Source organism: Crotalus tigris, unplaced genomic scaffold (genome assembly GCF_016545835.1).
Source record: "Crotalus tigris isolate CLP2741 ecotype Arizona unplaced genomic scaffold, ASM1654583v1 scf7180000019817.510193, whole genome shotgun sequence".
NCBI classification, from domain to species: Eukaryota; Metazoa; Chordata; class Lepidosauria; order Squamata; family Viperidae; genus Crotalus; species Crotalus tigris.
The window spans coordinates 430,023-448,811 of record NW_024097726.1 but is presented as its reverse complement, the minus strand read 5'-3'; the positions used below and the strand labels follow the sequence as shown (position 1 = coordinate 448,811).

Below are 18,789 nucleotides of genomic sequence, written 5' to 3'. Positions count from 1 at the left end.
TGGACAAATAAATTGAAGAATATGATAATATACAAATGCTAAAATAAGAAATTCACTTATTTATAAAATTTAAATGCTTCCTTCCTTCCTTCCTTCCTTCCTTCCTTCCTTCCTTCCTTCCTTCCTTCCTTCCTTCCTTCCTTCCTTCCTCTAGGACCCATCAAATACATCTTTTTGGAAAATAAGAGCCATAGTATGCCACTTTTTTGAACTGATGATACCTCGTACTGAGAACATCACACAGTGAGGGCCAAAGGCAACATCTCTTTGCCAATCACCACTGTCTGGAATGTAAATCAGAGAAAGAAAGCAAACCAGCAAAAAACACTGATCCAATTAGTTTATATAGAAGGGTAGAATGTTTGTTGGTTTTGAAAGTCACTTGGATCTAAAGAGGAGATGGATAAGGACCGATCCATTTTCTCAGGCTCAATAGATTCAAACTATTCCCAGATATTGAAGCCAGACTGCTCTATAGGCATTGGCCCCCTGGATCTGCGAACAAATTACAGCAACTTTGTCTGAGAATGCTAATATAATCAAGGGATGCATGCAGCAACTCAACAAGTGACAACTCTGAGCTACAATTCTCTTTATTTATCTCTTGATATTTAAATATTCTGCAATATCAATACATATTTAATTTTTTATGGATTGTCTCATTTAATATCCACTCTTTAAAAGACCAATTGAAGTTATGATGTTATTGAAGGAGCAGTACTTCTTAGAGATCCTCATAGTTGTGCTCATTGCAGTTCCATGATCACAAAATTAAAATTAAAAACTTGCCAAGAAAACAGGAAGACGTGTCCAGGCAGTCATCTAGAGTCAACAAATTTTCAACCAACATCTAAAAATGGAGATGATTAACGAGCATAGAGGCAGTATACAAACAATTAATTATAAACTCTTGATTTAGGAAATGTTATAGTGAAAATGGACCAATTTTCTGTTAAGTCTGATTGGTTCTGAATATTGGAGAATGCAAAAGCTTATCCTTCATCTGGATTCCTATTTTAACTTCCAGAAAAGAAAGTAAAAAAAAAAATCAAAAATCAAAAAGGATGGTAATAGTAAGATAAATGCAACATCATTGCTTTATGCTTAATGTCTCTGAAATATCTATCCTATTAGTTATATTAAGTATTACTGAGGGCACAGAAAGACTAGGTGGAGAGGATTACTTCTATAAAACCAAAGTTCATCTATGAGCATGTCCAATGGATGAACTTTGCCTTTACCATCCATGCATCCATGCACCTAGACTGGTCTGACAGTGAATCTACACTATTTACTCAATAACCTACCCTCCAAAAGAAAGTTTGAAACTATCATATTCCAATAAGGACTTAGCTTCTTAAGAGCTCTGAATTGGATTTTGGTAACTATCATCTTATATTTAAGCCTCCTTCAAAGCATTACCCATGATCCATGAAGACCCAAGACTACAACAAATCTGAGCAAATGGCAAGCAAAATGCTGGGCAAAATTGCTATGGGAAGATAATGTACTTTATTTCTTGGCATGGTTATAAACCTAGGCACATTCCAACATTAGACAAATATTTATTTTGTGCATTTGTGAATCTGTCTCAGTTTTCCCAAACTGCAAAGACTAGCAGAAAAAGGAAACACTACAGTGAGGAGAGTTTACAGTATAAGGTTTGGAAACATAATTCAGTGTTTTTTAATAAGTTTGTCCTTTTTGTTTAGATCAGGTCTCAGAAGAATAATATAGCATTTTGGGAAAAAGATACAGCCAAGCAACCCCATTGCTGAAGCCAGAATGGAGAAGATTTCCACCACCACCATGTACTTTCCCTTGGTGCTCAGATAGGTAGGAACAAATGTTACCCAAACGCTGCAAAACACCAGCATGCTGAAGGTAATGAATTTGGCTTCATTGAAGCTATCAGGTAACTTCCTAGCTAGGAAGGCTACCGTGAAACTGATAGCAGTTAAGAACCCCATAAAGCCCAGAACAGTATAAAACATGATGGTTGATGCTTCGTTACATTCTAGTACAATTTCTTCAGCCATGGAGTGCACGTCTGAATCTGGAAATGGGGGAGAAATTGCCAGCCATGCAACACAAATTGTGACTTGTATCAGAGAGCAAGAAAGGACTATGGAGTTGGCCAGTCTTTTCCCCACCCATTTCTTTATTTGGGATCCTGGTTTGGTGGCCATGAAAGCAAGAACCACTATGGTTGTTTTACCCAAAATGCAAGAAATGGCTACAGAGAAGATGATGCCAAATGCAGTTTGTCGCAAGAGACATTTGACTTGATCAGGTTGTCCAATGAAAAGAAAACTGCAGAGGAAAGAGAGCTGGAGAGCAATGAGAAGAATATAGGTGAGATTCCTGTTGTTGGCTTTGACTATGGGGGTTTCCCACTCTTTAATGAAGATCCTCAGCACCAAGGCTGAAGTTATAAAAAAGAAGACAGCTACAGTGGCCAAAGTGATTCCCAAAGGTTCTTCATAAGACAAGAAAGTTATATGTTTTTTGATGCAAAGATTGTGAGCTTCATTTGGATATTGATCTTTTGGACATTGGAAACAGTCAACTGCATCTGCAAAGGAAAACATTAAAGGACTGTTTATTGATCAGAATTTCAGAACTGTATCATGGCCTAGTGGTTAAGATGCTCGTCTCCCACTTGGGTGGTTGACAATTCAATAGCGGGAGATGTTTCTCTTAGAGTGTAAAGAAAAAATATCTGCTGCCAACTCCACATGGTGTCAGGAAAGGCATCAGCCAGTAAATGCTCAGTTCCATCCAGTTGCCCTGACTCTACTGCGAATTATGGGATTACAGTCATAATAAGGAAGTTATTTATAACTCAGAGTTGAAATGAGGAAACTTTGGTGCTATCTGAGATCCGTTGTTTTCTTGCAGACATTTCATAATGGTAACATCATCAGTGCTAGTCAACATCATTACTGTTGAACTGATGATGTTACCTAGTTTGGTAATGAAATATCTGCAAGAAAACCACCAAGTTCAGAGAGCACCAAGGACTGCTCAAAGAAAACATTGTGGCCCATAGAAGCTATGAAAGCAACTCCATTTATTTCTAGTTAATTATGTCCATTTTACTTGCATTACAGTATTAAAAATTAAGAATGGGACCATCCACATGCAGAAAAGTACCCTGTATATGTTTGGTTAAACAGACACCAAGAGTGTTGTTTGTATCAATCTCAGTGTCATGTTGGAAGATGGAAGGAAAGTGCAACAGAAAATTTTGTAATGGGTCAGAGTTTCCTAGTTTATTTTCCAGAGAAACCATGTGATACTTATTTTTGAGCTCATCTGGACATTTTACTTAATGACTGATGTATGTTATGGAAAATAAGTCAAAATCTATCACTTTTCTTCTTAATAAGTGAGTTCTCTACCTTTAAAAAGAAATAACCTAATTTTTGGAGAAATTTCTCTTAATTCAAAAGCTTTTTCATTTTGAATATTCTTCATGCTCAGGTGACAAATGTTTTAGCAAGAATTCCAGTTATTTATAAGGGTTAAAGATCCATGAAGATTGTAGTTCATTATCAGATCAACAGAAGGACCAATATTTATGTTTCATATCTATTTATGTGCTTGCTTCTCTCCAGCAAGGACAAGCTCATTTTCTTGCTTCTTTACACATCATATTCAATTCACAACAACAAATCAGTCAATCAAACTGTCCGAATCCTGACCATGACTCAGACACATCTGGACAAATAACACCCACACCAATTTAAATGAGCACATGAGCACAATTCAAAGCGCACTGAAGGTGTTTCCCTGAATGGAGATGAAACATTTGCAGCCAAATCGCCAAGTTTGGAGAGCAAACTAACAGCTCAACTTTCAACCTGAGCAAGTAATATTCAAACGAATCTTATCTTATACTGAGGTTATCTTGCTTCAATGAGGTCAACACTCCAAATTCTGAATAATTGATTACATTTGAGAACAATACCATGCAGAGTAAACACAGATAGATATACAATATTGCTGGTGACAATTAATAAGTCTTCTCATTAAGCACATCTTACCTGATCTGTTTGAAATTTTCCCCTTTGCACAAGGAAGACAATCATAGCAGCAAAAGGGCTTCTCATCTATTTTTTTCTTGAGGTAGCCTGGATAACAATTTTCGTTGCATACAGAAAGTGGTAATGCCTATTCAGAAATGACATCAGGAGAGAGTTCAATAGTTGTACTTTATACACTCATATTTCACTCTGTATATGATATTCTGACAAATCTGCATAGCTTTTCGAGAAATTCTTTATACTGTATGGGATTCAATTCAATGTATTATTAGATAGGCACATTTAATGAATGCCACCATAATAATGTGACATTGTCTATATGTCCTCATGGAACCATGTATTCGCTATGTTAGCCCGTCTTTGACACATGTAACCAAAAACGAGGCACTTCGTCAAGAACGGAAAACATCCAGTTTATTTCACAAACGTAAACGGAATAAAGTCAGCATTGACTAGCTGTTAACCCTAAGTGTTTTTATACATAGGCTGGAACCCTTCCTAGCCCACACCCCTGTCACCGCCCATACACCGCCACCCACCTACGGACCGCCCCACACCTCAAAACTTGCTGCATCATGATGACTGAACGCTTCCCGACGACCCGGCCGCTTCCCGTTGCTTCGATCTCTTCCCGAAGCTTCTGCCGTCGTCTTCCGACTCTTTGAAGATGTCCCGTGGCCGCTATTGGGTACGCATGCGTCAGATTGCCTGTCCTGTCCTTCACGCATGCGCGGTTCTAGAAATTATGATTGCATGCCGGGCCGGCTTCTGCGCATGCGTGGCCACCGGAACGATGTCGGGCCGACCGGACGTCACACAGAGTGGCGAGTGCCTTGCTGCCGCAGGTAGGTTCAGCAGTTGGTTGCAGCACGGCCCGACATACTGCCCCCCTTTCACCACGGTTCCCCCTGGGAAACAAACGAATATGTTATACCCGTATCTTTACCCCTTTTTGTCCACTCCCGCTACCCCACATAGTCCCGGCTTTTCTGGGTTTTCCACATAGAACTGATTGATTAATTTAGGGGCTTGTACATCATCTGCCCGTACCCATGTAGCTTCTGCCAAAGGATAGCCCTTCCACTTAATTAAATAATATAACTTGCCTCTCTGATTACGGGAATCGAGTATCTTCTGCACTTCATAATGGTCATCTTTAATAGGGCCTGGTCTAGTGTCCATTTGGTATGAATGGACTGGTTTAAGCAAACTACAATGAAATACTGGGTGCACCTTTCCTAGCAGTCGGGGTAATTGCAGTTGTACGGTTACAGGATTAATAATCTTTACAATTTTGAACGGGCCAATATATTTAGGGCCCAGTTTTTTACACGGGATTCTTAATTTCAGGTATTTGGTGGACAGATACACTAGCTGACCCAACATATATGGTTTGCAGGGCTGTCGTTTTTTGTCTGCTTGTGACCTCATCCTTCGTCCATATTCTATTAATGCCGTTCTTGCGGCCTTCCATGCTCCTGACACCCATTGGATCCACTCTCTTGGCAGATATGATTGTGCCCCCGAATCCTCACACTCAGGTATGGGAACGAACTCCTTCCCTGAAACCACCTTAAAAGGCGCAAACCCCGTACTGGTATGTACTGCGTTATTATACGCCACTTCCGCAAATACCAGTAGGTCTGCCCAGTTGGTTTGCTGATAGGATACATAACTCCTCAGATACCTTTCAACAGCTGCATTTGCCCGCTCAGCAGCCCCATTGGTGGCAGGGTGGTACGCCGTACTGAGCCCCTGGGACGTCCCTAGTAACGTGGTAAAGCCCTTCCAGAACTTTGCAGTAAATTGAACCCCCCGGTCAGATATTATTCGCCGAGGGGCTCCATGGATCCGGTATATATGAGTCAGAAACATGTATGCTAACTTCCGAGCAGTGGGTAACTTTCGACATGGAACAAAATGTGCCTGTTTCGAGAACAGATCGATTATTGTCCAAATAATCGTATATCCTCTACTGTTCGGCAAATCTACTATAAAATCCATGGCAATATCTTGCCATGGATGCTCAGGGTTCGCCACCGACTGTAATTGTCCCACTGGCCTTCCTGGCTGAGTTTTACAGGTGGCACATACTGTACATGCCTTTACATAGTGTTCGACATCTTTTCTTAACGTAGGCCACCAAAATTGGCGTCTAATTAGGTGTAACGTCTTGATGAACCCAAAATGCCCTGCTAACTGTGAGTCATGACATCTCTGAAGAACTTTAGCTCGTAACACCGATGGAACATATAACTTCCCTCCGAACCATACCAAACCGTCTCTCTGAGTTAACAGGGTACGGTGACTCTGAAACCACGAATCTTGGGGCAATGCCGCCTTCAACTCCGACTCCAGATCCCTGGAATTAGGACGGGACCGTAGTTTACCCACTCCCTGGGTATATGGTGGCAGTATAGCTTGTACTATTTCTTCCCTTTGACTCTCATATTGAGGTAACCTAGACAAGGCGTCCGCCAGGAAATTTCGGCCCCCAGGTACATATTTAAGTTGGAAGGTGAACCGCTGAAAGTATTGTGCCCAACGGACGTGTTTAGGGGCTAACCGTCGGGGCGACAGGTTTTTATGGTCCGTCCATATTTCGATCTCATGTTTAGCCCCTTCCAGAAAGTGCCGCCATGTTGCCAAAGCCCACTTAATAGCAAAGGCCTCCTTCTCCCATATAGCCCATCTTCTCTCAGTTTCTGATAACTTGCGCGATGTATAAGCGCAGGGCTGTAGCTCACCCTTAAGATTTCGTTGTAACAATACAGCCCCCACCGCCACATCACTTGCATCTGCCTGGACAATATACTGTTTCTCGGGATCGGGATGTAGTAAAATGGGCTCTTTGGCAAATAACGCCTTTAAATGTTCAAATGCAGCTTGACTTTCCTTAGACCACGCTAATGGTTGACCAGGCCGTACCTTTGTTGGGGAGTTCCGTGTTTTCAACAACTCTGTGAGTGGCAAAGCGACGCGGGCAAAATGAGGAACAAACTGCCTGTAGAAATTCGCGAATCCTAAAAAGCTCTGTAACTGGCGTCTCGTCCGAGGCGCCTGCCACCCAAGTACTGCTTTTACCTTTCCTGGATCCATTTCTATTCCCGCAGCAGATATCTTATACCCCAAATATTCGATACAGGTTTTATGGAATTCGCATTTCGAGAGCTTCACGAACAGCTGAGCCTGGAGGAGTTTGCGTAACACCTCTCTAACCAATTGTATATGTTCCGCCATGGTTTTAGAATAAATCAAAATATCGTCTAAATAAACTAACACCCCTCTATATAAATGTTGATGCAACACCGCATTAATGGTCTGCATAAATACCGCCGGCGCTCCTTTGAGCCCAAACGGCATGACGGTAAACTGAAAGCTCCCTAAAGGGCAGTTAAATGCGGTCTTCCACTCATCCCCTGGTTTTATTCGAATGCGATAATATGCCTCCCTTAAATCCAGCTTCGTAAACACCCTCCCTTGGGATAAATGAGACAGCATGTCCTTCAGCAGGGGCAATGGATACATGTTTTCTGTGCTTACCGCATTCAACCCCCTGAAATCCACGCAAAGCCGTAATCCTCCGTCCTTTTTCCCTTGAAATAACACCGGAGCGGCAATCCGTGATCGGGCCGGCTGTATAAACCCCCGCTCTAAATTTTTATCGATATATTTTCGTAGCTCCTCTAACTCCTTAGGGGACATGGGGTACATCCGAGGCTTTGGCATTTTTGCCCCAGGTATGATATCTATAGCGCAGTCGGTAGGACGATGGGGCGGCAACGCATCACACTCTCGCTCACTAAACACGTCCTGTAAATCCTCATATTCCACAGGAAAAAACCGGGTACCTCCACCAGTGTCCACCGCTACTCTGATTCTTTCCTCCAGCCGTAGGCTACCTTGTGGGGATTGTACCTGCGGTTCCTCACCCTCACTGCCTGGGGGTCGAGGACCTACTGCTAACCTTATACGGCGACATCCCCCTGCCCACCAGATAACTGGTTGCCATCTGTCAAGCCATGCCAACCCCAGGATCACGTCCTCGGTCATTGAGGGGATGACTATAAAACGCAGCAATTCCCAGTGTTCCTGCATCTCTAAGCGCACCAGTTCCGTTACATAGGATGCCGGTGCCCCACCTAGTAAGGACCCATCCACTTGTTCAAAATTGATGGGTCGAGATAATTTAATCAATCGAAGTCCTAACGCATCCGCCACTTTTCTATTGATCAAACATCGGGTACACCCTGAATCTATTAATGCTTGACATTCTATGCGTTGTTTAGACTTACAATCCCCTAGGCGGATTGGCACGGTGAATGGAACCACCGGATTACTTACCATGGGATCTTGTTCCGGATCCTCTTGGTCACACCTCTCGGGAACTACCTCCGGGGTGGCAACCGCCACTACAGGTATAGCCTTATAAGGGGTGCCGCCTTCATCCCGCAAGGCCCTCAATTGATCTTTTCCTCGGAACGGGGTAACCTCCTGCCTTCTCATTCCTGAAGCTGTCTGTTCCGGAGTTGAACCTCGTCCAGGTCTAGTTGGGCACTGGGCCGCCCGATGACCCGGTTTATTGCACCTAAAACAACGGAACGTCCCTCTTGGTGCCCCGGGCGGAACTGGTTGAACTGGAACTCCCGACAGACCTGGTTTGTTGGTTGTTTGCTGAGGCGGCACCGGAGGAGAGATGGCTGTTACCGGTCTGATTTCCTGTAACCCTGCATAGAGTTCGGTCACTGTCCTGTACCAATCAGACAACCGAGTTGGCACACCTCTCATCAGGCAAGCTTGTTGGAGTTCCACATCGAGGCCATGCCTGAAATGATGTACCAGTAGCTTCTCAGGCCAAGATCGTAGTCGGCCTGCTACCCTCTGGAAGTCCTTAATAAACTCTCTCACCGGCCTCCCTGCCTGCCTCAGTGTCACTATTTCCGCCTCCGCTCTCTGCGCCCTGGTGGAGTCCTCAAACCGCAATCTCAGAGCCTCCAGGAAGGCACCTATGTCGGCCAACTCACTGGCGTGCTCTCCGAACAGGTCGGCCGCCCATGCAGCCGCCTCACCTTGTAAGCTAGCGGTCACCGCTACCACCATAGCCCATTGGGAGGAGTAATATCCTGCGAAACGGTCCAAATGATTCAGCACATGCCCTAAAAACATGGCCAGTTTGTCCGGATCCCCATCAAAAAGAATCCCAATTGCTGGAGGGGTCCATGGTATACCCGTGGGCCAGGCTACAGCCTGCTGGCCACCCTGCTGAGGGCCCGTGCCAGTAGAATGCCGGCCAAGGTCCCCGGGACCCAAGGGTAAAGACACAGGGGTGGTAGCTATGGGTCCCATTCGCACACCTCCATGTCCTCCTTGTTGCAACGGCACCGTTGACCCCCGCAACTGTGGGCTACCCAGACGGAATCCAGATGACTCCTCAGGGCGATGAGCGGCCACCCCCTGTCTGGGAAGGAACCCTGGCTCCCCAAACCTAGCCTTTAAGACATCGAGGGTATACTGCCCTGGAGTGGTAGAGTAACTCCAGTCATCTCCATCGTCGCCGACCACTCTCCTCTCTCTCCAGCCCATCGCAGAGCCCCCGTTATCCTGTATGGACCGACGCTCGGTGCCCTTTCGGTGGGACGTGGAACTCAGTCCCCAGCCAGCCGCCTCTGGTAATACCGGCCTCTGCTTAACCCCAGGGTCCACATCCCCCAGCAGCGGAACACTCTTCTCCTTTGGACGAACAACTGGTCCTTCCGCGGCTGCCCCTGGGTCCACTGACGAGCCAGGTTCCTCCGACTGCTCAAGGACCTCCTCCGACACCCCAATCTCCTGAACACCTTCGGCCATGCTGCCTGTAGTCAGCTCCACGGTAAAGCCAATAAAGGAGCCTAAGATGAATGCTGACTTACTGTTAGCCCGTCTTTGACACACGTAACCAAAAACGAGGCACTTCGTCAAGAACGGAAAACATCCAGTTTATTTCACAAACGTAAACGGAATAAAGTCAGCATTGACTAGCTGTTAACCCTAAGTGTTTTTATACATAGGCTGGAACCCTTCCTAGCCCACACCCCTGTCACCGCCCATACACCGCCACCCACCTACGGACCGCCCCACACCTCAAAACTTGCTGCATCATGATGACTGAACGCTTCCCGACGACCCGGCCGCTTCCCGTTGCTTCGATCTCTTCCCGAAGCTTCTGCCGTCGTCTTCCGACTCTTTGAAGATGTCCCGTGGCCGCTATTGGGTACGCATGCGTCGGATTGCCTGTCCTGTCCTTCACGCATGCGCGGTTCTAGAAATTATGATTGCATGCCGGGCCGGCTTCTGCGCATGCGTGGCCACCGGAACGATGTCGGGCCGACCGGACGTCACACAGAGTGGCGAGTGCCTTGCTGCCGCAGGTAGGTTCAGCAGTTGGTTGCAGCACGGCCCGACACGCTATGTATTTCCTATGCATTGCTATGTTTTTCCTATGTATCCTATGCATTTCCCATGTATTTCCATGGGACTTTAGAGGTTTCCTTAATTGTTCAAACTGGACTCCCCTCAAATTCCCTTTTGGTCAATCTGATTGGTAAATATCTATGAGGATTCTCAATCATCCAGGTCATGGTTGTCCCAAAGGTGCTTTTCAAAAGTCAACGAACTTTCGTGGCTTTTTCCTTGAAAATGTTTGAGAAACATTCAATTCCTTGAGAAGTGAAGAAGCTTCTTGGATCAGAAGCAAAATATTTTCAAGAAAATAAAAGTCCAGTTGCCTTTGAAAAGCATCTTTGAGTTTAATCTGATTGGTAATTTATCCCACACTTTGTAGGTGAAATTAAACTTTGGAATTATGTGCATTTTCATTGAGTCCAGTCCTTTCTGCCAAAGAGGTCCTGAAAAGAAATACTGCAGAGAATTTACTCATGGGATACAGAGTTCCAGTTGCATCTAGTCAGTCTTGTAGAAATTATGAAATAGACCATGTTTTAATGGTGATAAATTTGCAAGTTAAATTTAGAAAACTAAAGAAAATAGTTGGGATTTTAAAATATGTCTTAGACAATATGCCGTTGGAATATAATCAAATTATAAGGTAGCAATGGACAGGAATAAGATATTTCAACTAGTACAGTATCTCAGCATGGCGCTTGTTTATTATTAAATGATTTTCAGCTTTTATAATTCAAAGATGGCTCCCTATGTAGGACAACCTGAAAATGACAGCTGGTAATTGTGTACATTCAGGAATGCCCATAGATTTCTGGAAAGACAAGTTTAATAATGGAACACCTGTGTACTCTGATCTCTGCTCTTTCATTTTTTGTCATATTTTATTGCCTTAATTTTATTATAAATGAGTCACTTAAATGATAAAAGTGATTTTTGAATATGGGAGGATTTGAGACAACCTGAAACATGAGTAGGAAATACCTGGTTGAACATGGTCGGCCAGATGATGTTTTCTTCAGAAATCATGAAATACTCTTTTGAAGAAGTCAATGGGTCTACCTTTCCAACTTTGACTTTAAGAAATGTTTTGTTTGGGAATGTGATCCAGTTGATGATATCAAATCCAGTTCCCAATTCCCCCTTTTCATTAAAGAAAACTGTTTCCCCAACACTGTTGTTAAATAAGACTGTTCTCAGGTAAGGATGGAGCTAAATGGAAGCAAATCAAGCACAAATATTTGTGTTTGAATTATGTTGATAATTTAGCTTTGTGTTTTAACTGTGCACAGTGTCCAGTGTTATATGAATGAGATGGGCAGCCACATAAATTCAATAAATAAATGCAATTTATCTGGAGAAATAAATACCAATTGTATACCAAACCAATTGTACACAACTACCATTTAGAAATTCCTAATATTACTGTGCAAGTGAACCAGAATATTAATAAGCATATTATCTCCAAGTAAAATTGTTTGACAAAATTTTAAACTGAATTATGAAGCTGTTGTCAGGAAACATGAAACATGAATTTGTGTAAACTATGTGGATACTGAACCTGAAATGTACATGTTTTGCAATCATAAAATCACCTGATGGCATCAGAGAAGATTTTATTCTTACAATTTTATTTTATTTTATTTTATTTTACAAATTGATTGCTTGATCAATCTGTCATTGTGATTTCTTTCATTATTACCTGCCACGTTTCTTCCTTGATAATCATCAGCCTTCCGTGATCCGCCCTTGCTCTGTGTTTGTATTTGGATGAAAACATGGCTTTCAAGGCATGTGCCACAGCATAGATTGCATTATAAACGCTGTAACTCTGCCCAGTCATGGTGGTCTCAAACACAGAATTAGGAAGAGTCTCCAACTTCTCCTCTCCAGTGCACAGCACTCCAGCATTCTCATCTAACTTATCTTTAAAGAAAAAACATTCAAATGCCTGCTCCCAGAACAATCTTGTTAAATGATCTCCTTCTTCTGAAGTAGGGCTTCTCATCTGCAAGAATGGTTTGAACCCAGTCACCTCCTTGGAAGAAACTGCAAAAGATATGGCACCATCAAAAAAGTCCAAAGGGAGTATTTTTTGAAAAGGGACTGATGTGAACTCCATCTGGGCTGGCATGATCCAGACTTTGTCTTTTCTCTTTACTGGTATATCCTCATATTCTGAAAGATGGGGAAATATTCTGAAAATGGCAATTATGTGGTTTCCACAGAAGAGGATCACAACATTGGCAGTGCTGTTCATGACAACCTTGTATATGGCAACATAATATTTAAATATATATTCAATGTGATTAGAAAAAATTTCTTTGGGCAACTCTTGCATGAAGTCAAAGCAAATACCTTTCTGGACAAACAGTGTAAGTGCATTCCGTACAAAACTCCGTGCACTCTCATCAGGTTGAGAAAGCAGCCCTATCCATACCCACTTTAAATGCAACAGCAGCTGAAGAATCCCCTTCGTCTGAAGCTCCTCATTTGGGAAAAAAGGATGAAAGAAAACTGTGTCTTCGCTATTATCTTTCATTGGAGCAGATCCATATAGAAGCCAGGGAAAAATGATTTAAAATAGTTGGGTATTAGAATCTATGATTCAGACTGTGTTCCTCACCAGCTTCAAGAAAAATATATTCTAGAAAGAAATCAGTGTTTCCTTTAATTTAATATTCGAATGCCATAGATTTGACAATCTTTTGATTCAGTAATCCCTGAACCTTAATAGGATAACAGAATAACACAGTTGGAAGGGACCTTGGAGGTTTTCTAGTCCAACCCCCTGCTTGGACAGGAAACCCATCCATTCTAGAAAAGTGACTATCCAGTCTCTTCTTAAAATGTTCCAGGAATGAAGCACCCACAAATTCTAGAAGCAAGTCATTCCACTGATTAATTGTTCTGTCAGGAAATTTCTCCTTTATTCTAGGTTGGTTCTCTCCTTGATTACTTTCCATCCATTGCTTCTCATCCTGCCTTCATATGCTATGGAGAATAGTTTGACCCCTTCTTCATTGTGGCAGCCCCTTCGATATTTGAAAACTGCTATCAAGTCACCCTTAGTCCTTTTCATTAAATTAGACATATCCAATTCCTGCAAACATTCTTTGTATGTTCTAACCTCCAGTTCCCTAATATTCGCTAGACTCTTTCTAGATTTATAAATCTCCTTGATTACTTTCCATCCATTGCTTTTTTAAATTATTTGAATTACCATGAATAACATTTATAGGCAGGAAGGAGGGAGGTTGTGAGGGGCGAGGGAAGGAAGGAGGGAGGGAAGGAAGGAAGGAAGGAAGGAAGTAAGGAAGGAAGACCAGTGTGCAGTACAAAGATGAAGATAACTATTACTCAATCAGGTTCATGAATTCTTAATATTTTTACTAAAGCATGGTAGGAAAATGGATGCATGACAATACAGTATATTGACATTTCTCTTCAGTATATTTGTAAATATGTCAAAGAATCATTGTATATTAATTGTTCAGATGATTTGGATTGAGGAATAAAAGAAGTATGAAAAAATATCTATCTCATCTGCAAACACATAGTTTGGACTGCCATTTTAATTCCACACCACAAAATATAATATTCAAGGAAAGAAATTATTATTTCTTGTTTTCTAAATATGGCTTTATAAAAAAAAAAGGTGAGTTCATTCAGGGTTGCAAGATTATTGTAACTTACAATAACATAACTACTAGTATTCATGATTTTGTTTTCTAGTCTAGACAATCTCCAGAGCTTACATTCATCGTAGATTCAGATTGAGGAATAAATCAAGTAAAGTACCTAAAATTATCTATCTCTTCTGCAAACAAATGATACGTTGTTCATCATTGTATGGATTGCCACTTTATTTCCAAATCACAAAAAACTAATAAAAAGAAAAGTTGGTTTATTTTTTTTGTAAACATTACTTTGTAAAAGAAACAAATGGGAGGTACTTTAAGACTTGCAAGACTCTGTTATTGTAACCTTACAATAAAAGAATTATTAATATGAGTGATTTTGGTCTCCTACCCTGGACAATCTGAAAGGGATGACATTAACCTTGCAAGTAGGAAAACACTTTCCCTCCCCTGCCTTAAGTTTCCAGAGAATTGGGGCGGAGGGGGTGTCAATCCTGAGATGCTTTCTCAAAAAAACCCTCTGGTTTAGTCTCAAATTTCTTTTATCAGTCTTTTTTTTAAATAGGACTGCCGTTCTTCTTCCCATCTTTCAAGGTTATTCTTACAGTGTATACTTAGTCCAAGAAAAAAAATCTCACCTGGGGCATCTTGTAGACATTCAAGATGGTTGCCATGAAGGGACAGATGTAAGAGTTAGGTCCTGCAATAACAGATACTACCCCGTCCTTGGCATCACACTTATAGTTGGGGATGAATCTGCCACGTGTTGAGAGAAGCTCCATTGAAGCCAAGGAAGTCAATCTCGCCATCAAATAACTGTTAGAGATGTCAATACCCAAGCTCATGTTGGATAATATAGCCATATTTTCATTTATCTCATTTACAGCAAAAACCAAGGCCAGGATATGTTGGTAGTTCTGCAGGAAAAATCTGGAAGAAAAGATATATTGTGTGGATCTAGGCAGGATGTTATGATTCTTTTAATTCATCATAAACAATTTTTACTAGAAACAGATAAATTGCTTGAAGAAAAATGATCATATTAAAACCCATATGTAATTCACTTACTCTCTCTCTCTCTCTCTCTCTCACTCACACACACACACACACATACATGTATATCTATATGTATATGTATATAGGTCTTTGGTTATTCGGGTTTTCTCCCGCATCAAATTGGAAGTGTTTTGGCGACGTTTCGACGAAGTCTCATTCGTCATCTTCAGGCTGGTGTTTTTGGCTTCGTGCTTCTAGGAGCACTTCCAATTGGACATGGGAGAAAACCTGAATAACCAAAGACCTACATACAAACACCCGCAAAAACATATATATCCTTATATTTTCATCTTCTTCTGGGTTATGTTTTATGGCGGATATAGGTATGAAAAGTTTGTTTGGAGTAAACTTGAGAACCAATGTTATATTTTTGATCTTAGATATTTTACATATTTTTAGATGATAGATCTTATTCCAATAAAAGTCACTGATGTTTTATTAAGGCAGAGATACTCTAGGTCTGTGTTCCATGCATGCTCAACAGCTGTTTGGAAAATAATTCAAAGCATGCAACTGTTCCCTAATATTAAGTGAACGAATTAAATGATTAACATAGATTTAGCTACAAATAGTACAGCACCTTGCTAGTACATCACTAACGATTCATTTAACAGTAAGAAAACAAGAAAATCCCAATATGGAATTTGAATAAAACCACCAGTGGGAGAGTTGTCATAAGTGTGTTTGGGTATTTATTTGCCAGGGCAAACTATTAGAGAAAGATATATGGTTTAAGATATGCTATAGTTAAGAAGAGAAAGTCTTTACATGAGCTCATCAACCAGTTCTTCAGATGGGTGCCTTGTGAAACCAACTGGATCCGATACCATGTAGAACTGAGAGAGTATCCCAGCCATTATTAAATCACCTGGCAGAAAATACTTGTGCTTAATAAAGGGAAGTTTCCCCACAGAACATGTTTTAGTACGCAGAATATGGCATGTAGCTCCTGACAGTAACAGTGACAACATTGCCATCACTACCATGGAAAATTCCATCTTCTTCAAGAAAGCACTTTTCACTAGAAATGAACCAGTTCTATCTATAAGAATGAAACATAAGGGGGGAAAACTCTCACTTATTAGAATAAATATTCTTTCTAAGAAAAAAGGTTGTTACATCTCTAACATTCTGATCCAACAATTAACAGACCCTTTCAATCTTGAGCTATTCTTTGGTGCTGTGCCTGAGAATTCCTGAAAGAGTTGAGAGAAAAAAACCAGATTAGTAAGATTCTTTGGGTAATTATAGGGGAAATCAATGAATGTTTGGTGACGCTCCTTGGAGACTGTGGAGAAAGTAGAATGATGATATGTATGGGCTAGGAAAAAAAGAACTCATAACTGAAAACTGTAAAAGAGATAGAGAAACATGATGAAAATTCTGAGAAACAAATGCTAGTTCTGTAGTTGTAAACTTTACATTCTCTGGAACAATACAACTTTCTGACTTTGACCTGTTAGGGCGTACATTAAAGCATTGACCCATAATGTTATAGAATCCCGACCACCTTTATTTATCTTTTTGATAGGTCTTTAAACACTTTGATTATTGTATTTGTAATGTAATTAAAAGGCCTGGAGGAACATTGTCCATGGGGTTGCGATGGGTCATTCATGACTTTGCCACTAACAAGAACAATATAATTAAATCATGACATTTCTTTTTAAGCTTTCTAATGGAAGCAGGCCTGTGAGCTGTGCAGAGTCCTTTGGGATGGGAACAGTGTGTAATGTCAAGTGAATATGCAAAAGGAATACCATTGGAAAAAATTTTTTCAATACTGTTTTTATTGCAAAATAAATATAGCTTGGCTCTTTTCACTCATTTTCAATGATTTTTTACTCCATATCCTCAAAGTCACATGGTGTGAACCATATATTTTTTGTCTGGCTTGATGAGTGACATGAGCAACCACCATTTATCCACCATTGATATTTTACAGCCCTGAAACAAATCTCTTTATCAATTGTATATGGGAAATGAAAAAAAAACAATACCTTGATAGTACATCACTAACGATTGATTTAACCGTAAAAAAATTAAAAAATTTAAATTTAAATCCTTCCTTCCTTCCTTCCTTCCTTCCTTCCTTCCTTCCTTCCTTCCTTCCTTCCTTCCTTCCTTCCTTCCTTCCACCCTCTAGGACCCATCAAATATACCTTTCTAGAAAATAAGAGCCATAGTATGCCAGTTTTTTGAACTGATGATACCTCGTACTGAGAACATCACACAGTGAGGGCCAAGGGCAACATCTCTTTGCCAATCACCACTGTCTGGAATGTCATTCAGAGAAAGAAACCAAAGCAGCAAAAAACACTGATCCAATGAGTTTATATAGAAGGGTAAAATGTTTGTTGGTTTTGAAAGTCACTCGGATCTAAAGAGGAGATGGATAAGGACCAATCCATTTTCTCAGGCTCAATAGATTCAAACTATTCCCAGATATTGAAGCCAGACTGCTCCATAGGTATTGGCCCCCTGGATCTGCAAACAAATTACAGCAACTTTGTCTGATAGATGATAATATAATCAAGGGATGCATGTAGCAACTCAACAAGTGACAACTCTGAGCTACAATTCTCTCCATTTATCTCTTGATATTTAAATATTCTGCAAATTCAATACATATTTAATTTTTTATGGATTGTCTCATCTAATATCCACTCTTTAAAAGACCAATTGAAGTTATGATGTTACTGAAGGAGCAGTACTTCTTAGATATCCTCATAGTTGTGCTCATTGCAGTTCCATGATCACAAAATTAAAATTAAAAACTTGCCAAGAAAACAGGAAGACATGTCCAGGCAGCCATCTGGATTCAACAAAATTTCAACCAACATCTAAAAATGGAGATCATTACACGAGCATAGAGGCAGTATACAAAAAATTAATTATAAACTCTTGATTTAGGAAATGTTATAGTGAAAATGGACCAATTTTTGTTAAGTCTGATTGGTTCTGAATATTGGAGAATGCAAAAGCTTATACTTCATCTGGATTCCTCTTTTAACTTCCAGAAAAGAAAGTAAAAAAAAATCAAAAATCAAAGGATGGTAATAGGAAGATAAATGCAACATCATCGCCTTATGCTTAATGTCTCTGAAATATCTATCCTATTAGTTATATTAAGTATTACTGAGGGCATAGAAAGACTAGGTGGAGAGGATTACTTCTATAAAACCAAAGTTCATCTATGAGCATATCCAATGGATGAACTTTGCCTTTACCATCCATGCATCCATGGACCTAGACTGGTCTGACAGTGAATCTACACTATTTACTCAATAACCTACCCTCCAAAAGAAAGTTCGAAACTACTATCATATTCCAATAAGGACTTAGCTTCTTAAGAGCTCTGAATTGGATTTTGGTAACTATCATCTTATATTTAGGCCTCCTTCACAGCATTACCCATGATACATGAAGATCCAAGACTACAACAAATCTGAGCAAATGGCAAGCAAAATGCTGGGCAAAATTGCCAAGGGAAGAAATTGCACTTTATTTGTTGACATGGTTATATACCTAGGCACATTCCAACATTAGACAAATATTTATTCTGTGCATTTGTGCATCTGACCCAGTTTTCCCAAACTGCAACG

The 18,789-nt window shown here is 40.9% G+C and overlaps 1 protein-coding gene across 1 annotated transcript; it reads right to left on the bottom strand.

Moving 5' to 3' along the window:
• Positions 1 to 1,676: 1,676 nt before the first annotated feature.
• On the bottom strand, positions 1,677 to 14,937 carry LOC120317770 (extracellular calcium-sensing receptor-like). The gene is made up of 4 exons (XM_039364609.1): positions 14,768 to 14,937; positions 12,190 to 13,051; positions 4,050 to 4,176; positions 1,677 to 2,575 (listed from the first exon to the last, which is right to left on the bottom strand). The coding sequence occupies exons 1-4, from the start codon at positions 14,935 to 14,937 to the stop codon at positions 1,677 to 1,679; spliced, it is 2,058 nt and encodes a 685-aa protein (XP_039220543.1).
• Positions 14,938 to 18,789: the final 3,852 nt, after the last annotated feature.